This window comes from Rissa tridactyla, chromosome 7 (genome assembly GCF_028500815.1).
Source record: "Rissa tridactyla isolate bRisTri1 chromosome 7, bRisTri1.patW.cur.20221130, whole genome shotgun sequence".
Classification (NCBI taxonomy): Eukaryota; Metazoa; Chordata; class Aves; order Charadriiformes; family Laridae; genus Rissa; species Rissa tridactyla.
In genome coordinates this window covers 25,505,082-25,532,642 of record NC_071472.1, presented here as the reverse complement: position 1 = coordinate 25,532,642, position 27,561 = coordinate 25,505,082, and the positions used below count along the sequence as shown (strand labels likewise).

At 39.2% G+C, this 27,561-nt stretch overlaps 1 protein-coding gene across 2 annotated transcripts in view; it reads right to left on the bottom strand.

The window, feature by feature from the left end:
• Positions 1-26,823, bottom strand: part of RAPGEF4 (Rap guanine nucleotide exchange factor 4) — a 156,152-nt gene extending 129,329 nt beyond the window's left edge. For both annotated transcript variants that reach the window (XM_054208785.1, XM_054208787.1), the window contains exons 1-4: positions 26,697-26,823; positions 14,717-14,859; positions 13,508-13,596; positions 4,320-4,466 (exon numbers count right to left, since the gene is read on the bottom strand). In XM_054208785.1, coding sequence (XP_054064760.1) covers positions 4,320-4,466; positions 13,508-13,596; positions 14,717-14,859; positions 26,697-26,761 — 444 coding nt within the window. In that variant the 5' untranslated portion in view covers positions 26,762-26,823. The remainder of the gene's footprint in view (positions 1-4,319; positions 4,467-13,507; positions 13,597-14,716; positions 14,860-26,696) is intronic.
• Between the last annotated feature and the right edge of the window lie 738 nt (positions 26,824-27,561).

Below are 27,561 nucleotides of genomic sequence, written 5' to 3'. Positions count from 1 at the left end.
CTTCCAACATAATCTTATTCCACACAAAAGGAAATTGGTTATTTGTATGTTACCCAAGGAAGGCTGAGTAATTCACTGTGGTAGGAAAGACCTCTAAAAATAAGTCACCTCTCAGCAGATTCACTCCCTTCCTGTCTGGGTTTGAATCTGTTTGCAACTGCATGAAAGGACAAAGCTTGAGGATGAACTACAGAGAACTTCTGTAATGATAACACTGCTCAAATACATTCATTTCACTCCTACTCTGTTTAAAAGAATCCAACTATTAGGGGTGGAGCAAGCCAGTGACCCAACAGGATGTGCATGACCAGAGCTCCTCGTGCGTAGCCTTCTGCTTTCATGTTTATTTTTGGATGTATTTTCCTTTGTGCTTTGAAACAGGTTTTTGCGCACGGTAGCTAGCACCACACTAACTCATTGACACTAAAGAGGGAAAGCAAGTTCTTATCCACACAGAGTACCTCTTCCTACAGATCCATACAGCACCTTGGAAGTCTACAGTATTGTAACTTTTTCCATGTTTGTTAGTGCTCCTCAGAGATGAAAGCCAGGGACAATGGGTGCACAAAGGCACGTCACCAGTGATTCCCGTAACCTCCCAGAGCTTTTTCATCAGGGAACAGTGTTCAGCTGTGTGAGAACCTAACCAGAGATTTCATCACCTCCAATCTGCTATAGCAGCCGTTGATAGAAACAAGTCTCTGAGGATGAGTAAGCTTAGAAGTCCAACAGATGTTCCCAAGCAGGATGCTATTTCGAGAGATATAGTTGTTAGAGAAAAAACTAGGCCATTTTAATTGGTAATTGTCGCTACCAGGACAATATCATTTGTTTTGACCAGTATTCCCTGACTGTTAAAAATGAAGGTCATAGAAAAAGGGTTGAATGTATATGTGGTTGTGTATATTACAGAAGGCATCTTTTTATATTTTTGATAAAGAATATCCTGTCTTTTATTTAATGAGTATTTAATGGTTTAGTGGGACTTGGCAGTGTTAGGTTTATGGTTGGACTCAATGATATTAAAGGTCTTTCCCAACCTAAATGATTCTGTGATTCTAAAGTTATAAAATTGACAGAAGATTAGTGATAAAAAAGAAAAAAAGTCTGTTTAGAAGCAGCAATCTCTTTCAGGTATAGACTCAATTGTAATTGTACTCAAAGAAATTAATACACTTTGATATATATTGTGCATTAAATATGTTAATATGCCACATTTGGTCTGTGAAACTTTCCATCAATACAATTGTTTCTTAGAGCAATACAGCTAATACAGGAAAATTTACTTTTCAAATTAAACAAAACTCAGAAAAATCTGTATATTCGTAATATGAAGTTATAGAGATTCTGAAAATTCTTTCTAAACTTAGAAATATCTAAACCAGATAGGTATTATATCTTTATCACTCTTAAAATCTAGTTTCAGGGTTTATACTAAAAGTTTCATAAGCGGTATAAATGGATATTTATTTGTCTTTCAAAGAACTGCATACATTTGTGGTAAAAAAAAACATTTGTTGCAAATGTGAATTTCATTACCAGTAGGTTTCAGTGTTAACAAATTTTAAGTAAAAAAGAAGATAGTTCATAGCTCTTAGTCCTATGATTTCAGATTAGTTGCACAATAAATTAAGGTCAATATTGAATCAATTTATACTGGTTCATTTTCCAAGTTTATATTCACAACCTAAAAATAAAAAGAATATTAAAAACTGTAGTCTTGGAATTTCCATGCTCTGTATGCCAAAAATCTTTAAGCAGCTAACAGATATTTCATTTGTTCTTTCCCTCCGAACAGGGAAAAAGGAAAATTTCCCCAAAAGTAAATTTCATGGGAAAACAAACAAACAAACAAAAGACTTTGTTTGCAAAAAATATATTTTTTGCACTTCTGTTATTAAAAATCCCACGTTCATAAAAGCTGTAACATTTTTAAGAATTCCAATCCTAGAGTTTATTTAGGTTGTTCTTAACCTTTCTTAACCTACATTATTTTGGAATTATTCAGCTTTTTTTTTTTTTTTTTTTTAAACGGAGAAACTACTTCTTTCTGGAATTAAATTCTCATAATCTGAAGAGCTGAAATTTGTATGCACCAGATTTTAGATTTCACCATATCTGGACTGTAATGACACTCATTGTTGCCTTTTCCCATTTTTACCGTGGTACCACTGATAATAAATATCTGTGATCCATTCGTGACTTTGTGTGGGTTTTCATTAAAAACAAATAAAAAAAGTTATCTGAATGGCACGCCACTGTATCAATAACCATTTCCCCACATGGGCTTTGTCACAGCAAAGATATGTGAATCTTGGGATAAGGCAGACAGAACAACACACCACCCATAACATAACAAAAAGGTTCCCTGAAGAAAAGTAATTACTTTTGTTCACATAACAATAACAATATACTATTGCTACTATTGCTAGTATATTTTTGGGGAAATTTTATTAAATTATTTTCTGTCTGTTTTGAACATTCTGTTTGTCATACCTTAGCTGCAGTTTAACATTGCCTTGAAAAAAATGAACAACTTAATTCCACCTCAGACTAAACAGCAAAGCTATATTTCATGGCATAATTTCCCACTAACTAAAAGCACAGGGATAGCCTCCTTGAAAGAAAGCACACCAAAATACATGAAAAGTTCACTATAAAACTGCACAAAACAAAGGTGAACTGTGGTCTGTGACTGACACCTGCAGCATCTATGACATGCTCTAGTGCACAGTTTCATGAAATCTGCAACATACAAAATGTGTGCTAAGGCTCCCTGTGATAGCTCCCAATACTTTCAACAGACGTGGCCTTTTGCAAAAGCATCTACCATCAAAAAACTCCTCAAAATCAGCAAAATTGTTAGAAATAACATTGGATTAGTGATTAAAGAGCAAATGGCATCAGCATTTTTGTTTTAAAACAACTCTATGATTTAAGGTTCAAAATTTTTAAGAAGGGAACTTAACCTCCACTCCTCCAATATTTCTGATATGAAATCAACATATAGCATATGTTAAAACAGATGAGACCGCTGGCATATTTAAACTTTTAATGCCAGGGTCTAAAACTACAACGCAGCTCCTGTAGAGGAAAAAGCATGAACTGCAGGAAAATATTGCACTGTGAACTTCTTAAAATTTGCTATGAGACTTTACTAGCATTTTCTTTTAGCTGTAGACATTGCCAAAAAAAGTGTACATATTATGGCTATGCAATTCAAAGAATGACTGTCAGAGCATTGAATGGCAAGCATGTTTCATTCACGTATTTCATGCCTTGGTCATGCTGCACCATTAACTATGCTCAAGATAACATATTTGTAGACAGGTGATATTATTTCTGTTTCCTAGGTCAGTGGAGCTAGTTGTGGATTTGATTTTCTTTCTGATAGCCTTACTTTAGTATTGCGTTAGGACGATTATGTGGAGTATAATACTGCTGTCTCAGGAAAAGTGAAAACCAAAAACAATCCACCTGTCTGCACTTAGCAGAGAAGCTGAACTAAAATGCTACAACCAGCACCTATCTCTTAAATACAGTTAGTGTCCCTAGATCTGCAACTTTAGGACACTGTCACACCATCCAACAGCTCTCTACATAACACCTAAATTTGTACAGTCACCATTTAGAACAAGCTGGTGCTACAAACTGGCAATAGTGTAGGCCAGGGCAACAGGATGCCCTCCAATTCCCAGAACACTTTTCAAAATCAAGTGTAATGCTTACAAAAATGCAAACTGATTGAATTTCAGTAAGTTAGCACAGTAACATGTTAATGAAGTCTTCTCAGCATGGATACCAAAGTACACACAGATTATAGAATGAAGAATCTCAGCAGTACGTTCTCCACAAAGGAAAGTTTTAAGGGAATTCACATGTAATCAGCAACTTAATTTTTAAGTGATCTTGATCCCTCTGCAAATTCTAAACCCCTTACAGCTGGTGACGGGACAGGAGTAAAGGAGAATAATTTAAAATATCAGCATATATTAAGGATAGACTCTCCTCACAAATGCTGGCAATAAAAGCAAGTTTAAGTCTACGAAAGCAACACCTGCAGTATACAAATAAATTCCACCAGAAATTTCACCGAAGTTACTTCATTAAAAGAAGCCCACAAGAAAGAAATACAGGAGTGTGTAATCATGAAAAATATGAAGCACTAAGAAGAACTAAAAACACTTTCTTTTTTGTCCAAACTAATTTAAAAGAATTATTATTTTGCTTATGGTATAAATGTGCTTGTATTTCATTACAAACACTTAAAAGGTTAAATCACTTTTCTCTGCATAAACAGCAAATAAATCTGAATTTACCTCCCAAAGCACCTTAAAGTCCTTCTGCTCAATTCGAAGGAGCTCGCTATATTCTCTGGTAACGATGGTTGCATGGCGAGGAGTGTTATCCAGAATGGACTCTCCAAAAGCAGTTCCTATTCCCAGAGTGCATATTGTCACAGCATCCTTCGAATTAAAAACAAAACGACACATATTAAATATTCCAGGGTATTTTAAGAGCCTTTACGTCACATTTGCTAATAGCACTGCCTTAAGATTCTTCAGCAATTTGCTTTAAAAGAAAATTAATTTAAAGTGCCATCAAAAAAATCAATATGCTGATTAACAACACAGGAAGCCTCAACGTGGAAGCAAGGAGGACTGCTGGTTTCTATGACCATCAGCTGAATTAGAGATTTCTGTCTGCAAAGCAGAGAACACAAGAGTCACCTTCAACTTTGGAAGACAGTTCAGACCTCTTGTTCATCTACATCTAAAGACTGTTGTGATGATGAGACCCTTCGGAAATGTCAAAGGTGATCAGAAGATAACTAGCATTGGAAACGCAATCTTGGAATATAGATTTCTGCCCTACTGTAGGCTACCCTCATCAGAACAGAAATTCGACTGTTATGTTTTCTCAGTAAATAACTTTCAATTGTAATATCCCCTTGTATTTATAATGCATTTCTCTGTTGTACAAAGTCTGAGCACAATGCAGTCATACAGTTTAATCAACTCTTGGCCTTTCTGTTGAAAATGCCAGTAAATCTCTCAATCGTTAATGGATTCCTGCTGATTAAGTACCAGAATAAAAAAAAAAAAACATTTTTTTCGCATAAGTCAGGGATTTCAAGAAAACTATTAAAGTCCAAAACAACCTGGAATAAAGTATTCAGGACGGTCCCAAACATGCAAGTAAAGTCCACTTCAAAAGAGTCTTTATGAGCACATGCCATTCATGTGATGGAAAGATGTCTAAATCAATCCCCCTTGGCCAGGAACTCCTCTGTAATAGTTCCAACACAAATTACAAGCTACTGCAGACAAAAAATTAAACTACTAGAAATTAAATAACTTGCTAAATCAAAATCTTTAGTTACATATTCTGTTTTAGGCTTACAAGTTGCTACGCTCCTGAGCACAGGCTTGAAGCTGAACACGTTCATACATCTCTTTCTAAGTTGGGCCTTAAATGACTGTCTTTTGAGTAATTAAAAAAAATAAACAGCAACAGCATTAAAAATTTAAACAGATACAAACTGCAATTTACTAAAGAAATCACACAAATACACATAAACACATAAAAACACATGCTAATTTTACTTAATACAACATTAGAAATACAGTTTAATTCTAAAATGTAGGATTCATGAAGTGCCCACAAAAATAAAAACAGAGAATTTTGTCATCCTATCCACTACATCCTTGTGGATGATAATCCAGGAGAGATGCATGAGCATATTTCAGCATCATTTTCTGTGTTTAAAATTGCATTGTTTTCCTTTCATGCATCTAATAAGTGGTAATAGGCAAACGTTATTAAGATCAAGTTAGTAGCTTTATAATTGCATTACAAAGACAAATGCCCATAATAGTCCAGTTCCCTGAACCATAGCAAATTGCTTTTGCACAGATATTACCATATAAAATTATGTGTTCAGAAAAACAAAATCAATTATGTCTTAGAAAAGATCTAGGAAGAATTTACTAACTGTCAGAAATAAATTTTCAAGGAAGGCAAATATGGACAGGCACTGTTTAAAAGAAAGAATATTTGGGAATGAGCACCTAGGCACCTAAACAGAAGTCTCTACGAACAGCCTATAATATAGGCTACACACTAAAGTCCTGCCTTAACAATCTTACCTTTCAGAGCTGAAACACTACAGGCATGCGACCACACTCACAACTGCACTCAAGGGAGCTACAGAGAAAATGTGCCTACTGCTCACACAAAATTTGATCTCCAGGTCTCCAGTACGTTATTCTCAACTTTATTTAGAAAGTTCAGATAAAAGATCTCTGTTTAAGGCAAAATAAACAAATAGCCTGGCAGAAAAAGAACCTTTTCCACTAGGTGGATCATAAGCAATATCTACATCTTCCAACTTCTTTCTCACTCCCTTTCCCTCCCTCCAGAAAAATAAACACTTTACCTTTTTTGATTCTTTACAACCCTACAGAATATATCTTTAAAAACAGAATAGAGAAGAAGAGAAAAAGAAAGGTGTTGGTTAAGGAACCGCTTCCTAAGGTAACTTCTGATGAGACAGCTGTTCAACCTGAGAAATGAATTAACATTGTGGGGTGTTAAGTCAAGGAGCTAGAATGGTCCTATCTACCTTCATTAAAGTCCAAGCTTTTATCAAGTGAAAGTTCTTTCAGGTTTTTTCCCTAGCCATCATTGCTCTCCATGGAGCTGCAGTTTCACAGCCAGCTAGGGAGCAAGCGCATCTGTCTTCTTCAAGACTTCAGAGCCCCATTTTCCCTCTGCTCCTTGTTGATATATCTCCAGCCTCCTGGGGAATCAGGTGTGCATTTCCTATTACGCCTGTTAACCTTACACTCAAGAATCTCCTGCTGTTCAGTGGAGACTTCAGGAGGATTGCTGGCAGCTCAAAACTCAGTTTGCTGTTCCCCTCTGCAATCCCAGAAGCAGCAGGGTGTTCCAGCTGCTGGTAACCAGCTAAAATTCACACAGCTATTTAAAAGGTGGTATTAAAGACTTAAAAAGATGAGATTGTTTCCATTGCTATCTATCCTCTGAACACGCTATAAAATGGTTCAAATCAGAAGCTGTTTGTGTATTCAGTTTCACTGACTCTCACTGGCAGGTGAGACACATGTGGTGAAAGAGTTGTTAAACCTCTGCCCCCATCAATCTAAAACATTACTGAATTAGTAAAACCATTCTATGGAATGGATGAGAATCAGAAACAAAGCTCTGCCTTATTTCCTCCCCCACCACCACAAGGCACATCCCCACATGCTCCTCCCTGACTTGTGACACTCTCTATTTTCCAACCTGGCAATTAGAATTTTTGTACTGTGTGTAAACAAAATCATGGTGTCTGAAAGAGAAATTAAAAAAAAAAAAACAGGAAAAAATTTACAATTACTAGGTTGAAAGGGATTGGGCACTCTTCTTTGAAATTTTAATTTATTCAATATTTTGAGTTTATAAGGGAGCTGATGTAGCTGGTTTGTTTTTAATTTCATCATTTTCCCACACCTTGTATCTTTATTTCACCTCCACATCTGTGTCCCTCCAGGACCCCATACCATCTCCATGTTTAATTGGAGATCTGCAAAAGCTGGCATTTTGAAAAGTTTGCTTATTATTACTTTGACACTGTTCAGTTTCTGCTCAGCAAAAATCTCCTTTTATAACAGAGAAACCAAAGGATACACATGAAACTAAACTATCTGTGAAGTTATTTTCCTGTTCTATTACCTCCATTGGAGCACGTTTGACCCATTCATATAGGAAATCCTTATCAAACTTCTTTTAAAGATAACATAGAAATATCTTTCTACACTTGAACTGCAGTTTCCCAACACACATTAGGCCACCCTCTTTACACAAGAGAAGGTGATTTGCTTAAAGGAGGTATTATGCTTCTAGAAAGACTGTGAACAACTTCTCTTCTAGTTCCTAATTAAAATATTTACAGATCAGATTAACTGTACTGTGATAACAGATTCATTATTTCCATAACTTTCTATCTGATCCTTTGAAAGCTACCTGCAGTGTCATGAACTTTTTGCTAGGTTACTTGGCAGACAAAAGTGAAATTATTTTTCTGTATTAACTTTCAATAAGCTGAGTTCAAAACCAAAATTAGTACAACCATGACACTGCGGAGCTCAGCATGGGCCAACACACCCTGCTTCTCAACCGACTCCGTTAGTCCAGCCAATCTCTTAAAATGGGTAGAGCAGTTCTCATGTTCAAACTAAATAATTTCAAGCCAGCTTGGGCATATTTACACTACACTACAGACTACAGTACAAACCTATGTTGTGACTTCACATAGGTTATCTCCAAAATACATAATGGCATTTACATGCACACATAATAGCATTTGCATGCAGAAAGCAGTATTGCAAGGAATGTCCTCATTAAATCCCTTTCCTTTTTTCCACTTCATCTTATCCTTTGTCCTCAGTTCCAAACAGACAGGAAATTCTTCCCTTTCTTACATGGACATCTGAATCTCTTACTTCACAGTCATTCTTCTCAGCAACCCCACTAACTTATTTGGCTTTTGATCCCCAGCCCTGTGCATCTTCCCACAACTGACACTGCTGTACCACCCAAGCACCCACAGCTCCTTCCTTAAAGCTTTTATAAAAAAGGCTAATTGTTTGTAAAGTCAATGCCCTGTGTTCAGTTTGGCCTGGTTTTAAAATCTGATCGGCTTAAATAAACTCCACCCAAACACAGGCAAGATAAACTAGCAGTGGCCCCCAGGCACACTATGATTCAGCTGGCAGACTACAGCAAAACTGCAGATCAAATTGCTACTTGGTCTTTGTCTTTCTTCTCTTCATTCCTCCTCGTTTTATCAGATAGGAATATAAATCTTAAATCATTTGGGGTAAAAGCCTCTGAATCTAATTTAGTAAAACACAATGCTGCAGAATCTGGCAAAGATGCCACACTGATGATTTTGTCATAATGCATTTATCCCCAGCTTTATTCTGAGACTTTGCCAACAGATACTCTTCAGACCCTGATCATTTTCAAAATAGAGTTCAAAAACTAAACATACACAAGGCAGTCAGCAGTATTCTTAGGACAACACCAAACTAGGAATATCTCTAAGAGGAACTTCTATTACTATATACCTCGGTAGGTAACAGTGCCAAATAAAAATTAAATTCAGAGTTTGTTCATAGCTGAGGGTAACGACCTCTTTCTGATAAATTCTAAACAGGATGCATTTTTGGTTTATTTTGAAGGGGAATTACTAAGTCTTTGTGTGACTTTTAAGTATAATATTTATCAGGGTATTTGTTACAAACAAGTTGAGGCAAGACCAAAACAGTTCATTACACTTACCTCTGCAATTCATAGTGTGACATTTTTACCTTAAAAAAGTCCTCTTCAGTCTCTTCTTGATTGTTAAATAGCCAGAAAATTCATAAATAATTTGTACAGAAAGCAGACCAGCCACAGGATGGGTAATCCTGTCAGAACTCTGTATTGTAAATTGTATTGTCCCATTTAAAAGGCAAATTAATTACCACCAAGATCAGCAGCAGCTAGCATATTTTACCACCTCAGCGGAACAGAACTAACAGTAACAGAGAAATCCGCTCTGGTCAAACTCTTTCACACAGGTATATTGTAAATAGTTGAATATGATTTTCAAACTACCCATTTTAGTATTAAATAGTGCCTGTACTCAGTGTGTTATGTATTCTAACACTGCCCTCTTGTGACATAATACAGTTTTGCAAGCAGTCAGAAAGGATTTTTCCAAACCAAGATGAAGGCAAGGCTTTACCTATGAGACCCTAAATATGTGTGTTTGTCTTTATTAAACTATCTAAATCAGTACATGGAATGCTTCCTCTTACCATAATAGCAAATAACAGGTGATGTTAATATTTCTATTTATATTAATTCTCAATTTGGTTCTAATCAGTATTACTAACATTTTCTGTGAGAAATCACAGGTGTCTCCATGACTAAGCTGGTGTGCAGCAAGAATATGTATGAATTAATACTTCACTAGCTACACTGAAGTCTTGATCCATTAGTGCGTTTAGACATAATTTCTAGTGCAAGACATGTAACATGCCTCTGTAGGAGCAAAGGCCATTAAGACACTCCAAGTAAGCACCAAGTGCACAATAACTTACCACACTTTTAATGGGAGAAAACTACCAAACACAAAAGGTGACTGCATAAAGAGTTAGCACACAGCAGCTGCTACGATACATTTATTCTCAGACTTGCTGAAATTGAAGTTCCTCAGGCAGACAGATAAACACCTAGTAAAAGTGGGACTACTGTATTTTTAATCAAGAGAATTGATTTTCCATATTTACATTAACACTGCAGGCATCAGCATATAATCATAGGACAATTCAAGCTGCAAGAAAACTCAGGAGGTCACCTAGTACAACCTCCTGCTCATCTTAAGTATTAAAAGATTATTAGTCATCTCTAAAGAGTTTTTAACCAATAGGAATTAAAGTTAGCATCTCCCTTCCTAGAAAAGATGGCATAGTCCTTCTGTACTTATTTACATGAGACTAAAAACTTCTGAACTTGTAAACTCAGCTACACTCCTGCATCTCTTCTGTTTTGATGGCAGTTTCTCATTAGCATTAGTGCCATTTATGGTATAATAGTAACAGCAGAGCAATTAATCATTACTATGACTTTGCAAAGGAGGCTTTGTAGTGAGCAAAGAAGGCAGGGAGTACTTGCAAGTACTTCAAGCTCAAGAATGACTAGCGCCATGCCTGGAACAGGGCACCCAGGAGCTAAAGGCAGGACAAGGAGCAGGGGACCAAGGATGGAGAAGGTATAAACTCCAAGCTGGAGCAAAACCAGAGAAAATATTGGACTCAAATACTATTTGGGGGTCCCCAAGCATCAAACTTATCCAGCACTAGAATGGTAAATGCATGAGCTGCTGTGCTTTTGGCAGTGAGGCTGTATCCTATGGCAACTAGGTAGTGGTAAGAATTCAGTTCATTGTTCTGTGAGAAGGAAATGCAAGGTTAAGAAATTAGTGCAGAATATAATTTCTAAAACTAGCACAACATGAATTGTAGTTCTATAGTTTCCTATTGGCAGGAAAATGCAGTGAACCTGAATAAACAGAAAAAAATATTTACATGAGATTTTTTAAAAGGCTGAAGTGTTCCATCCTCTATCTAATGGAACAAATCAACACTCCAAATAGATTCTTAATTTAACTTCCACATGCAGAACACTTTTGTGGATATATTTCTTTCTGATTCAGTAAAGAGCAATGCAACTTAACAACAGTGTAGTGCCATCTTTCGGCAAACACCGGAAAATATTCCTGATTGCTTTAGACCTGCAAAAAAAGGGTCTCATAAGAGCCCAGTACTGTTCCAAATTGTGACAATACCAATGACAAACTAATTATACTCTCAATCAGTCTCTACTTAGTATAGTATATTGAAGAGGTCGCTAAAAATAATATGAAAGAAGTCCCTTTTGTATTTATCATTTTACTGTAAGAAATAGAAAGACCCAGTGCTCACGCATTGCCCTGACTTGCATTCTGACCCAATTTCATTGGTGATGCGGTGCTCAACCAAGTGAAAAATCCAATTTCTGCCAATCTTCTACGAGCAAGAAACCTTCCCCAATCAACCAAAGTTTAAGCAAAGAATACACCTGCAGTCCCACATGCTATATTCAATTAAGGCAGGAAAAAGGGGTACTGTTGTATTTCAGGTCCTGGGTAGCTATACCACTTGTGTGAAGGCACAATGAGTCACATGTCAGAGGTACAACCCCATGCTGAGCCACATGATGGGACAATCCCAGATCTCAAACATGGGAGCAGGGAATGGGACACGATGCCTTCCCAGAAGACTCATCTCACAGCAGGAAGTGCATGACTTGTCAGCATGACATTAGACGACATGGGTGGGAAACCCTCTCCAAGAGAAAGATCTCATCCTTTTTTTTTTTTTTTGTATTTACTCTAAATTCCCAATTTTGTAAATTCAGGAGTACCAAGATACTGAGAAATCGCTTGCAATCTGGGGGGAATTTTACTTTTTCTTTTACTTCTTAACGCTGAATAGGTATTACCTCCAGGCTAACATGGCAGCAGTACCAATACTCTGCTCTTTCTACGAGTGGTGTTCCTCAGGGGTCAGTAGAGAGACCAGTGTTGTTAAACATCTTTGTTGGCAACATGGACAGTAGGATTGAGTACACCCTCAGCAAGTTTGCCAATGACACCAAGCTGTGTAGTGCAGTAGACACACTGGAGGTGAGCAATGCCATCCAGAGGGACCTGGACAGGCTTGAGAGCTGGGCCCATGCCAACCTCATGAAGTACAAAAAGGCCTAGTGCACGCTACTGTACCTGCATCGAGGCAATCCCAAGCGCAAATACAGCCTGGGGGGAGAATGGATTGAAAATAGCCCTGAAGAGAAGGACTTAGGGGTGTTGGTTGATGAGAAGCTCAACATGAGCTGTCAATGTGCACTTTCATCCCAGAAGGCCAACCATATCTTGGGCTGCATCAAAAGAAGCATGGCCAGCAGGTGGAGGGAGGTGATTCTCCCCCTCTACTCCGCTCTCGTGAGACCCCACCTGGAGTACTGCATCCAGCTTTGGAGTCCTCAGCACAAGAACGAAGCGGACCTTTTGAAGAGAGTCCAGAGGAGGGCCACAAAGATGATCAGAGAGTTAGAGCACCTCTCCTATGAAGACAGGCTGAGAGACTTGGGGTTGTTCAGTCTGAAGAAGAGAAGGCTTACAGCAGCCTTCCAGTATGTGAAGGGGGCTGGAGAGTGACTTTTTACAAGGACATGTAGTCATAGGACGAGGGGTAATGGCTTCAAACTGGAAGAGGGCAGATTTAGACTAGATATCAGGAAGAAATTTTCCATTATGAGGGTGGTGAGGCACTGGAACCAGCTGCCCAGAGAAGTTGTGGATGCCCCATCCCTGGAGGTGCTCAAAGCCAGGCTGGATGGGGCTTTGAGCAGCCTGGTCCAGTGGGAGGTATCCCTGCCCATGGCAGGGGGGTTGGAACTAGATGATCTTTAAGATGCCTTCCAACCTAAACCATTTTATGATTCTATAATACTTTACCATTCTCACAGTGGAGACTGCAGTATGCTGTTATCAGATTGCACTGTTGGTGGGTTTGGTTTGAACTTTCTGAACAAGGACTGAATATTTCCAGGAAAAAGAACTCAGATCTTTAGCTTAACTTCATATGGCACTATTAGAAAAGACAGAGGAGTCTTGTTTCCTTTTAAAATGTAGACCACTTTTCAGAGCATTACATTGCAGTTTTCTTGAAATCAATGGCATGATTTGCCTCCAGAGACAAAGGACAACTGAGACTAAAGGAGACACAGAGAAATATGCTTGTGGTAAGGTAAAATATCTATACAATATATGTCATTGTTATCTACCTCACCATAAGTCACACCCTTTCTTTGTACTATTGACTGGATGGTTTCAATGAAAAATCTATTTTACCTGGTGGTTGCTCGTATCAGAAACCTTCACATCCAGTGATCCTGTCAGAACAGCATACCAGTTGGTCCCAATATCACCCTGACGAAATACTGGAAAGATGAAATCTTGTAAATAAGGGCTATCTCTTTAAGTTTAGCAACATTAACAAACATTTTTCCTCATATTACTACAGTACTGTAGTCACTGCTGGCACTATAGAATTTGCTGTATCAGACTACTTAGTTACTATCACAGTAGTATTTCCAGTGACACTGGAAACCACGTATTTTAGTAAACTGGTCGGTATGCTACAGAAACAATGAAAGCACATGAAATTGTCTCACTCTTCTGCCCAGTTTGCTTCTCTTTTACTGCTATCTTAGTTAATAAACAAAAAAAACAGACAAAAAAAAATACTTTCTGAACAATGTCCCTTGGAAATTCAGAATCTTCGAATGCCGACACAGCTCTCAGTGCCTTCAATAAGAGTTCTGGCTGAGAAGCAACTGCAGGACTTTGATGTTCAGGCATTCCAACTGTGTGATTACAGAGCATCAGAATTCCTATTACTCTAAGCAAACCCCAGTGCTGTGTGCCTAAAGCATGCCAGATTTACCTGAGGGGTACCTGAGACTACCAAACACCACAGGTCTCCATCAGCTATTCCCCTGGTACAGCTCTGGGAACCCACACATTCCCATCACAGGACCACCACTTATTTCCATCTCAGCTTCATAGACCAAGTACAGCTGTCTACCTTCATCTGTCATACAGGTTGCCAGAGCAAACACAGAGCTGTTGCACCCCAAGCAGTATGCAGCTCTGCAAATCTGTCTTGTGTTACCCAGAGTGACTGCAAACCACACGCTATTAGTGATATGCCTAGGTGATACACTTTTGCCCCTGACATCACAAAGCACCTACAAAAGAAATCAATAATACATTTGCAGAGGAAGAATAAGGCTATAGTGCAATAACTTGCTTCTAATCTTTCAAGAAAACAGTGGCAGAGTCCTATATCTAATAATGTGTGCCTTGTTACCATAGATTCACTGCACACGGTATTTGTAGAGCAAGCAGTTTAGTCCTGCCTTCACCCATGACTATGACTGTAAACATTTTTAAGGACGTTCCACTGATTGTGCTCTCTCATTGATCTCCCGGAGACAATCCCAGCCTAACCCCTGATTTTATCTACATAAAATAGATCATCATATGAAGCTCTCTTACATGTGATTCCTTTTTCCAGATTTTCATAATATCCACACAGACATATCTGCTGGAGAAGGTTTGGATGAAATTTCTCAAAAGCTTTCACTTCTTTCAGTCTTGTGAATATTATATCTACATCTTCACTGGAACGTTCCAAAGGTCTACAAGAAAACAAAGGAAAAAATTTTCAAGGACTTTACCAGAGAAACATCCCCACCTGCATGCACCAGACTTACAAATGTTTGCATTAAACCTCACACTACAATATAAACCAATTAAAATGCATTTCACAGGTACATAATGAAACCCTCCCAAAACATCCTAACAACTCTCCTTTATCAACCTGAGCATGATTATTATCATTTCAACACAGGCAGTGTCCAGAAGCCCCATTTAGCACGAAAGTCCTCCTGTAGCAATTACCACGAAAGTATATATGATGATACAGTCCTTATCCTAAAGAGCTTAGAATGACATATAGTTTTAAGTTTGTAAGGGAACACGAATAAACAGATGCCTAAACATACAAGAGGTCTGTGGAATCAGTGCCCAAAATTGAAGTTCTCTACCTGGCTAAAAGAAAAGCTTTAGATACCAGCAGTACCTGCTATATCCACATCTCTCTTCCGCGTTGTACTAGGTACAAACTAACTTGAGTGTTCTCTTTTCTCTTCTCACTTGAAAGCAAGCAAGACAACTGCAATAAGTATATTCCCTTTCATGCAGCTCCTGTCTCTTAACGTTGGACAAATTAAATACAGAAGCAAGAATCTTAACTCTTCATTGGTAAGGGTAAAGAGTTTTAATCCAAATATTTAAAACATTTAAAATCTATGACAGTAACACCTTAAAAAAACCCCACAAGATTTCAGGAAAAACAAAATTGTAGAACTCCCTCCAACAAAGTAGCAGTGGACCAGCAGTTCAGCAGGTTCAGAAAACTACTACGTATGTATGAAACTAAAGCAAATTACCTCCATAACATACATTTTAAATGTGATTATCAAACGTTATGAATCAGCAGGTAAACCAATCACTAAATGACAGCATTAGAAAGAGTCTTTCATAACAGACTAAATGCCTACCACTATGCGCAGAAAGAAACACAGAACGTTCCTAGGAGATCATGCTGGATCAGATGCAGAAATCATTTATGTATAAAGGGGTACCAGAAAGACAGACAACTGTCTGTGATCATTAGACCTATCACTCACTCAAATGCTGCTAGTTAATAATACTGACAAAAACATTCTCTTAGCCAGTGGATGGGCTTCTAAATGAACAGAAGTCAGGTAGCTTACAATGAACCTGAATTCACAAATACATATCTTTATCATCTTATTGTCACACCCACAGTGTCAGCACTCCTTCCATGGGATTTTTTTAAAGATTTCTCTTTGGAATCGAAGACTTAAGGGATCCAAATCTTTGTCTCAGGAAAGACGCCCAGATCCTACTCACATTGAATCTCTGTCTCTCATCTTTCTTATTAAATTAAGTCTAGCAGGGATTAAATCTCTATCCTCATTTATACTCCAACTTACGAGGATTAACTACAGATAAGAATAATAACTCTCTGGTGTATAGTTCCTTCTACATCACAGTGACATCCTCTTACCAATTCAAACTACAACCAACTACAACAGTTCCCTTTTGAAATATTTCAAGTAAGATTTTCACCCATTCCTTTTTTTTAACTGTGCACTAGCTGACAGGTACTAATAAGCATTAACTCTCTTGTCAAAATCCTTTTAAAAAGATTAGGAATATTTTTACTGGGAGGGCACAAATTTTGATCAAGCACATTTGGAAACGAAGCTAGAATTTGGGAGAGCCTTTCAGTGAATGATTTAACTATTAATCCGTCTTAGAAAAGGTACCTTGTCCTCCAGCTGTGTTTTACAAAAAAGCAAAAAAAAAAAAAGAGAGAGCAGCAGCCAGCACAGAATCATGCAAGGAATCTTAACTGTAGCCTGGAATAACAATTTATTAATGTTTCTCAAATGAGACACAAGACAAACACCTAGTTTAAGATTTAGCTGTTTGGTTAAGATGGTGAGTAAGCATAAAAATTAACTAGGATCCAAGCTGCTTGACAGCAAAATGCCTTTGGATTAGATCAGAGCTCCTGGGAAATATCCTCAATGTTTAGGAGTAAGGAATTAAGTAACACTAGGTGTCCCAAGCTGAGGTGGCCCTTAGTGTTTTAGAACATGGCATTTTGCCTGTGTAAAAACTCCAGATTGCAGTGTAACAGTAATAGTAGTAGAACCGAAACTCATTTCTATCAAGTGCTTATAATCTATCACAATGAGACTGGTTTCAAAAGGATAGTTTTACTCAGTGAGAGAGCATAATGAGAACAATAAAATACCATGGTAATTCCAATTAATACCAATTAACCGCTTTTCCACATGCCTGCAAAACTCAGGCAAAGTTTGACCACTTTCTACAAAGTATCTTTTAATAAAATTATCATCATTGTAACTATTGTCATCATCATTAAAATTAATGAATCTATTTATGATGCCAAACTTTTGTTTTCTGTTTCCTAAGTACAAGCTGCCTAGCACGGAACAACATCAGCACAGGACAACATAAATTTACCTACTCATTGCAGCTATCTTACTAAGCTGCTGTAAACTTTTTTAAAGCATAGTTTAGAATAATATTTAAACAGATAATATTATAACATATTCCTTAGAACATTAATGATTAAACCTATTAATTAGAAAAGTACTACTGATGGCCGATGGAGAGTTATTCAAGTTTCAGTGTCACTGTAGTCACACTAATAGGAGGCAGTGGTATTAATCCAGAAAGGAACCATTCCCCAAACCAGGGCAATGGGCTGCAAAAGTCAACCCCAAAGAGGTGAATCTCCCTACATGGCTCCAAAAGCTTCTGGAAAGGCTTTTCCAGAGACCATATCAGAGCGCCTGAAGTCACTCCCTCTGTGATCACTGCTGCTCATTAAAGAGCGATCTCATTGAGCTTAGCCCCCCTCTGCTAAACTAGTGCAGGTATCCCTCTGTTCTCTTCCATGACACTGATGTTGGGGTGCTACTGAAGTGTCCTCTCACTGCTGATGCTGCAGAGTTATAACTTGATATCTGTGAGCATAAGAAGTTAAAAAATGCATTTCAGTGAGACTTCAACTACCACTGGATTTGTCCTTTCCTAACTGTAGTCCTGTTTCTGAAAGCTCTAGTCCAATGTATAGTTTAGGACCACAGACAAATCTAAAAGTGTGTACAACTCTCTTAAATCAATTAAAATTCTTCAGTTCTCAACAGTCTGTTAGAGACATCAGCTAGAGTAGAAGCATTTTAGGGCAAGGCCATCCTTCTCGTAGAAAATCTATGACTCTGTCCAGCAAAGTAGACGCTACCTAGGCTGCCTCACCCAATTTAAAATAAATTTGAAGTAAAACAAACTGTAGAAGTGTTACATTTGTCTTCATCTGTTTTGTTTAAAAAAACCCAACTTCTTACTCCATTTTCCCAAGTTTTCAGCATCTTTGTGGGGCACTGCTGCTGTATCTCCATTTCCCTTTCTACAGGATACAAGCCCAGAAAAAGCTTTAGCAGCTGTAGTAACCACACTTCACTAACTGGCCCAATAACTGAGTAGATATCATGCCATGAGCACAGCAAATGCCAGGACAAAACCATGCAGGAGGAATGACTGACATGAGGAAATGAAGACTTCATACTTAGTATCTCTTACCATGAAGGATAATGCATGGGTGACACTCTACATCCCTCCTCCAATCTTCAATTTAATATGCTTGTCCCTAAATTTCTATCTCAACAGCGCTCTGCGCACACATCCCACTCCACTGTGGCCAAAGTGAGGTGGGCATTTCCAGTGTTGCAAAGCAGGGCTATAAAATGGTTAGGAAATTATGAAAAGCAAGAGTATTTAATTTATTTTCACTGCCCTACAAGCCTTTCTGCTTCATTTGTCCACCGAATGCTTTATCTAGCTCCTTATTTATATACTAATTTGCCTCTTCAGAGCACAGTAAGTCTTATCTGGCAGTAATATTTTCACACAACACGTCATCTGTCTTCTTCTGCTTCTTCAATACAACACCACAGCATACATATAAAAGCGACTGCATCAATGCTAGTTACACATCTCTATTCAATTATGCCAATAAGGCTTCTTTAAAGGATATTTTAGCCCTGATTTATTTGGTTGTGAAGATTTCAGGCATATATTTTATAGAGATAAAACAATTTTCTTGACAATCTCTGCTTGACTATCTGTAAAAGGAGATTATAAAAAAAACTTGCCAGAAGTGTATCTTCAGAAGGCTATTTCATATTTTTAAGTGCAAACTATTCAACCTCAAAGTTTAAACACAGACAGAGGATAATTGCCACAATTCTTCACATACACAATTTGGGCAAGTATTTCTGTTTAAGTAGCTTATATAGCTTTATGAAAGAAACTATTTTGATGGTATTAAGATTAAATATTTGAATGTTTATGTATGCTGTAAAAGACTTGTTAACCTAGAAGAAAGGAACAAGGTTGGAGTTTTTAGCTTTGTTTTTATCAAGTTTAACTATAGCCTATTACTTTCTCTTCTACCATATGTCCTTTTTTTAGGTTCTTCCTCATAATTGGCTTGACACTTGAGAGAGAAAAAACAGAAGATATGTAGTTTTACCTTCTTTGCCAAGATTCCTCTAGAATTTTAAAATGTTTATTTGTATTACATTTGAACCCTGCTCTAACTGAATGAAAACACTGAGGTCCATTCTCTTCCCTTGCTCTTTTTAACTCTTTAAAAGTGCAATATTGTGTTTCAGACAGCAATGAACAGCCCATGAAGGATGAGCAGACATGATGTATTTCTTCCACTGCTGAGGCTGTTCGTAGAAAAAGAAGTATCACACTACATAACAGACAAACAAAACTAGTTCCTCTCTGGGTTAAAACTAAAGCATCTATTCAAAGATGCAGAAGCAAACTCTATGAGCTGGAAGGTACCAGTAACCACTTCCATGAGGCATTTGGTGAATTTAGTAGTATTTTAAAGTATAGTCTGCTTTGAAACATGAGCAAGGAAAGAACAGCAAGGAATGCCACTGAAACCAGATAATTCCTCTATGCTCCCTGTACTTTCTCCTACCCTCTCCTGACATGCAGAAAAGCAAAGCAGTAGGATGCAGATGAATACTAGTACCAAGACACCGTTTTTCCTCAGTGAGAGCAGGACAACACTGAAGCACCTCCCTCCTCCAGGCAATGCTGTAAGACTCTGTGACTTTTAATTTCTCTTTGAGAAAGGGAAGTTTAAGAAAGGGATACCAGGGACCTATCAAAACGCTTTAGAACTGTTGTAAGAGATTTACGTGCTAGATATAAACAAAGTTAGTGTTAATCTGAATAACATCCAGTTAAGGGTTTACTTCCATGGCAACAAAAGGCAATCAACTCTCCCCAGAAGGGACTTTGCACTTGCTACAGTAGTATTACCAATACTACTGTGTCGGTATATACTGTATATAATATATATACTATGTACTATATATACTATCCATGTTTTCAACATTCACATTTCAGCTCCTCTTTCCCTTGTCATAGGAAAAGCTTCATCATGAGGCTTTCAACAATAGTCAAATTACAGTTCTTTTCTTTTGATTTCCATTTTATGAGACCTTGGGATTCTGGTTTTCACATTTCCTCTGATACACAGGAAATAAAATTTTATTTAAACCCTGCTCCCTAGGATTCTTAGACACACAAATCATTCCAGAGTTTAAAAAAAAAAAAAGGCAACACAAGTAAAACTGCTGATGCTTAGTTTGCAACAAATTACTACTGTCACCTAGACTCAGAACCCCTATGATAACCTCCCATGTCCTGCTATGCAAGGCACAAGAAATGCTGTAGATAGATAATCCTCATCTATGCAGGTACTGCTTGACCAGACAGTTTAAAGCAGACCGACTGGCTGTCACCTGCAGGCAGGCAGAGTTTGTAATATTTGAGTTCTACCTTCCTTAGTGAGGGCCAAAAGAATGCAAATATGGGGGTCTCTTTTTTACCTACATACTCATCTCATTATTATATTACTCAGTTATATTTGTGCCTTCATCTCAGTTTGGCCAATGCACTGAAAAATTATTGGAGGGTTAGACAGAGCAATCAATTGCGCTTCATTTCTTTACATACCCTGCTCTACAAATTATGCATCCTTCCAATAGGTCAAATTTTAGAACTCTATAAATAGTGGTATGTCAAAAGATGTATTTGTTAAGTAATGATATTCATAAAGATTTATCTCAAGTTAAAAACACACTACCTGAACAATATAGCTATAATAGGAAGCAAAACATAAAAAGAATTTTTTTTACCTTCATATGCATTTTAAAAAGACAAAATACTTCAAGAGAAAAAATAAATTTCAAGGAAATTTTCTCTTTTCATTTATGAAAATTTTTCTGTATGGTGCATGCTTTGCAACCAAGGTGTAACTAAACCTCATTGAATAAACCCTCCAACTTTCATAAATGTGAATTGGAGCTCAGGACAGTTAAAATTCCATTTGACAGAAGTAGGTCTGGATGAAATTACATTAACCAGCACTGTAGCTTCATAAGAGACATTAAAAGCACTTTAATATGACGACAGGCTCTGAGATACATTGCAAATGAAATTTATAATTGAACAATATGCAAAAGTGATGATATCCTTTGATTCAAACTCTGGCCACTGCCATCCACCAATACACTGTGCTAAATGCACTTTCACCCATTTAGGATCTGCATTTTTACAGCTAATGAAAATTTAAAACTTACAGCAGCTAGGAAATAACTTCTACAGATTTACTTTGACATACTTTTTGACAGCTGCTGAATTCAAAAATGAAGTGGCAAGTCAGTTCAGGAAACATTGAGAATACTGACAAATCGGCAGCCGTAGTAAGTGATCACGACAAATACAGTGCAAAAAAGACTAACAGAACAAAGGAAGTATCATAAGAATGAAGAGCTCGTTAAATGCATCAAATTGTAAGATGCAGACGCAAAGAGATACTACACTGGATATTCCTGTGCTGAGGACTACAGATCCTTTGCTCTAAATATGAGGTTTTGTTATAAAAGAAATTTAATCTACTCAGAATACAGGATTTTAGAGATCACATCCTAAAAACATGCCAGAAATAACTCAGGCAATGACAGTTTCCAGTATTATCTGGTAAAAGAGAAAACTTACAGTTGCACAAGTACCACACCAATCACGCATCCACTTCAAAACACTACCAACTAAATTTGAATATATTATGTCCTAATAGGCATATGTATGTACTAGTTTGCTCTGGTGGGCCATGACAATGTTTATACACATGAATGCTAGGGCAATCACCTTTTCTTCCTCTTAATACCTGTACGTAGAACAAACGTGTAACTTACTGCAACCCCATGTAACACGTGAAAGCTGATACTAGAAATGCCTAAGACCATGAGCAGAGAATAAAGCAGTTTGAATTTTTTTAAAATACAACTCCCGCCCTCACTATGAGTTATTTTGAATTCATATATTCAATAAAATGCACACACCTAAAAGCTTATGGCAAGCTATATTAACAATTATTTTGGTCTCTCTGAGGAGATACGGAAAGAAAAAGAGCTTTTTTATTATTCATGAAAGACTGCACCTTTGCACTGGACTAGAAAATGAGTTGCATGATGTGGAAAGATAAATAAGTTATTATTCATCACTCTCAGAAGACTGCACCTTTGCATGAGTGCTAGAAAGCACTTAGGGTGTGTCTATACTGCTCCGTCTATGAGTTTCCACCACCACCACGGTGCCTGCTGCTGATAGATCCCCACGCAGACTTGATCCAAGTATACACCAGCTTAGCTACGTACTACATACAGAGAGAAAACAAAAGCATGCAGGCCAACAGGAGCTGCAGTGTATGTCCATGATTTTGTTCAGATCCAAACTACGTGAAAAGCGGTAGAGTTATTTCTATGGATTTGTTACAAATAAAAAGCAAGGGTAGAAATTTAAAATATACAGAAGTCAATGTGTGTTTTACCAATCACTTAAAAATATATTTTAAAATTAAATAAAATAGCATCGGAAAGCAATTCTAAAATATTCACAATATTGTCTGATTACAAATCTATATCACATTATCTTTGACGTAATTTTAGGTTATAGAAGACGACACGCGTTTTCCATTCTTCTTTTACAACAATTCTTTCAGAATATCAGTTCTTTATTCTAGCCTATCTGTATACTCACAAGAGACCTGTTGACTACTAAGCATATACAAACAACTTACACCTCAAATATATGTTACAGTGAACTAAAAAAAAAATCCTCAGTCAAATATGTTGCTGTTACGTAGCTTCAGCCAGAATTTACACTCAAATCTATGGGAGCTTGGCTTAAGGTACAGATCTAAGATATTATTCTGTATGTCTTATTTTGGTTTTGTTAGATGTAAATGATGCAAGTCAAAAGTCTAATAAGGATGACAAGGATATAAAAGCTCAGTATGTACAGTATGTCCTCAAAACACCCATTCATATTTTAATAATTCATAAATAGCTGAGCAAAGATCATAACATCTTAGCACACCAGGCTAGCAAAGTTACATGCTTTGCTCTCTGATCTGCTCCTCGAGTCCACTAAGGCACTAAAGGTTATATTTAATAAAGAGGAAAAGACAAGATGCCATAGGCAGGTATGAAATCCTGGGATCTCTGACTGTTGTGAATGCTGTACATAATTTAAAATTTTGTATTTAAATCCAATTAAAACACGTACCTGAATTCATAATTGTGATCAGGTTTAGAGAAAGAACAGTTATGCAAAAAATACTTTGTCTACCATTCAGTAAAGATTATGTCAACATGGAAACTTCCTGGTTAGATAGCCTTTGGTGTGAAAGAAACCATGAGAGTAGAGAAGACATTGTTCATAAGCTAATTATACACACTTGCATAAATCAGCAACCTTCTTTTAATTATTACGTGCAGATCGGACATACAGAAAAATGCTAAGATGGCAGGCATACTTCTGCTCCCTAGGAAATCAGTGATAAGGCAACTATGTACTTCAAAGATAAAAGGACTGGTTTCCTTAGCAGAAAAATTATTTACATCTCCAGGTGCAACCAGGATGTACAGCTGTAAACCACTGATCCTCTCTCTCTCCTGCAAAAATAAAATATTCTTGATAGACCACAGTGTTATGAATTTTTCTGTTCCTGTTTTTCTCTACCTTTGCACTTCTGACTTCATATATAAATACCGCCCTGTGTATTTAAGTGTTGGATCTTTGGCTTTTGTAGTTAGTAAACACACATGGAAGCTGCATGGTCCTAGCCCACAGTACCCTACACAGTAATAACATTTCTCCTGAAACATATTGGTGGTTCTTCATTTTCATATGTGCTGTCATTTTAGATGTTACTAGTTCTAGTTTGATATGTGACATGGGGAAAAACATGGAGAACGTATACAAAATATATAATTTCTGTACATGATGTATTTTGTTATTTCTGTTTACAGCTTAATTCTCCTTTTTTTAAAGAATGAAGTTGGATAATCCATATTACATGCCATTTTAATTGTCTTTGTTGTGTCTCACCTAAAATTCTAATGCAAACCTGTTTTAGGACTACCTTCCTCCTGAAAATATAATTATATTCATTAACTAAAATGTACTAAAACTATCTTTATTATTCAATAAAAACATGGTATCCTACAGAGATTTGGCTCATTAAGTGATCCTATATTTACAGAATCCTTAGACAATGCCGTTAAGATTTTTTAAAAAGCTTAAAATACATAGAAATGACATAATAACTCAAATGAGTACACCAATAGGTCATCTATGGAAGAGAAATACACTCTAGAAATACAAGTGTGTAAATTAATTAAAAATGCTTTATCTAATAGTACTTAGATTCCTATGTTACTTTTCTAGCGTAGCTTTAACTGGCTTTTTAAATGGAAAAACAGAACAAAGCTTGTAAGTGTATTTCCTATGATCACAAAGCAAAGCATGGCAGAGACCAAGGAAAAAACCTACAATCTCTCATGTCCTGGGTTTGTCCTACATCCAGATTGCCCTCTGGAAAAGAAGGATAATAATATATAATCCTTCAGGGCACCTGGAACTGATTCTTCCCACTCACCAAATTGGTGCTACTAGCTTACTCCAAGTAACAAAAAGGGAAAAAAAAGTTTCATCTTCATAGCTCTAATGAAATTCCCAGTATAAAAATGGTCAGCATATTAATTTTCATATAAATATAATGGCAGAGAGATTTCTAAATTAAATGCCTCACATGTGTTTCTTAGAACATCATTCACTCCCCAAGGCTATGCACCTCATTAAGCATGAATCCCTGAATATCAGTTTACAATTTAGATCTCACAATGTATTGCATTTAAGAAACCTGAGAAATTACAGGATCACCTATTTAAAAATCCTGGGGCTCATACTCTGCTTCTTCACACCCACTCAATGTCAGTTTACAGAGTGGAGAATCCAGCTCCCTGCTTCACTTCAGTTTTTATATGGTGAGGTCACCATCACCCGTTCTGTTTGTATTTACATTTAGAGTACTTTCAACATTTATAGACGATGTTTAACCTTTAAGAAGTTACAGAGAGGGATCAGTATCCGTGGCAGGTCCCTACACCAAAAGTTTCGTTAGCTTCTTACAGTTTGCTGCCTGGACTGTCAAGGAAAACCTTAGAAGAGCAGCCCTACACCACTAAGAGGTTAGCTGGAAACGGCAGAAATTATGAGAAGAGGAAGGTTCCTTCTGCATGCACAAAGGCTTCTCTCCACAGCACTGGCTAAGGATGCTCAGTAACCTGCCATACGCCCTGTAAGTGAAATCTCTCCAGTAGCTTTATTTGAACCCTATAGCATATTTATGGTCTAAATTTTTGTTACCTATTTTCCTAGACTACAGGAGATGCAGTGGGCATTCAGAAATCGAATGACTTCACTTCTGAACTGATCCAGTAAGTGTTGAAGGTAGCAATAGAGTAAAGGACGTTCAAGCCACCCACCATGCAACTCGACTCACTTTCTGCTGCAACACCCATGGAAAGCACTCCAAGGAACGTCTTTTTCTAATAACTAAATAGCCGGTATTTTTAGAAGTGAGCACACCTTAGCCAGCCGTCATCTCCCACTCACGCCGTGCTGGCCGTCCGGGGGGACAAATCGCAGGCCCCCAGGTCGCCGCCGCAGCGGGGACAAGAACGTGCCGCCGCTGAGGGGAGCCTCCGGCGGCCTCTTTCGAGGCGGACATATTTCCCACCCCCCTCCCGGCCAGCAGTCCTGCACCTGCTTTCGCCACGGAGCGCTCTGAGGCGAGGGTCTGCCCTTTCCCGCCCCACCTGTCAGGCGGCTGGGCCGGGGGCTGTGAGGGTGTGGGGGGGCGGTGCACTGAGGTGAGGCGAGGCGGGGGCTGGTGTGCTGAGGCGAGGCGAGGCGAGGCGGGGGGGCGGTGAGCCGAGTTGCGGCAGGGGCTGGCGTGCCGAGGCGAGGCGGGTGGGCGGCGTGCCGAGGTGAGGGGCGGCGAGGCGAAGGGCGGGCGCGGGGCGCGAAGGATGCGGGCAGCGGCTCTGCCATGGCCGGCAGGGCGCGTCCCCCGCCCGGCAGCCCCAGGCCCCCCGGGCCGCGTCGCCCTCTCCCCGCCCTGCGGCTCCCCCTCCAGCACGTGTAGCGTTCTGCGGGCAGCCGAGCTCGGCGGAGAGCTGCGATCCCCGCGGGGACCGCCCGTCTCTCATCCTGCCCCGGCTTCGCTTCCTCCGGGTATTTTGCTTCCCACCTGCACGCTCCTTATGTAAGGCAGGATCTGATGGGGAGCGCGGGCGGTGTCAGCACATACACACACACATATATACATACGTACATGCTTGCATGCAGGGGGGCTGGTTACACGCACACAGCATCCCCCTCCCCGCAACCGCTCCTGTGAAGATGCCAGTACCTTTTATCCAGGCAAGCGATCCACTCGCCGGAGGATGAGGAATGGGAGGTGTGAGCGGCGACCATGTTGGACAGGGATCGGGTCGCCGCGCACCCGGCTGGCGGCGGCTTGTCCCCCCTGCCCGCCCCGCCGGTCGGTCGGTCCGTCCGTCCTCCCTCCCTCGCTCGCTCCCTCCCTCCCTCCGCGCACGGCGCGATGGGCTCGCCCAGGCCCCCGCGGCGGCCCGCCCTGCCCGCCGCAGGCAGCGGGGAGCGGGGGTGCGGGTCCGCCTGGCTGCCCCCACCCTCGCCTCGGCGGCTTTCACGCCTCGGCCCGCCGCTGGGCTGGGACCCGGGGCGCCCGCCCGGGGGAGCGCCCGGCCCCGCCGCCCCGCAGGTGGCAGGTAGCGGCGCGGGGAGGCGGCGGCTGCCGGGCGGGGAGCACTGGGCTGGGGCAGGGATGTGAGGCCAGGCTGGAGAGGAGGTGCTTCCCTCATGGAAGGTGTTGGTGTCCTGAGCACACTTGAACTCCGCTTAGTGGTCCCTGCCCTTGCTTCACCACAGATGTCCTTGACTGGGGTTGGGGGGGAGGGGGAGGAAATACAAGCTTTTTAGTTATAATAAGCAGCTCAGGAGTATTTTAGCAGCTCTCCAGAGCCCTGTGTGCCTGTCCGTCGTCGTCGTCCCCCCCCCCACCCCCGTATTCCACCCACAGTAGGTGAGTGGAAGGAAGGCGCAGTCTGCATTTCAGGAATTTTTCTGAAGCCTTCCTCCAGCCTGCAGTCCATCCCATCATCAGCCATGAAACTGTGTCAAAAAGGCTCTGGTTTATTGTAGGTGAAAAATGAGCTGGGCAGCACAGCCTGTGAATAGGATTGGACAATTGG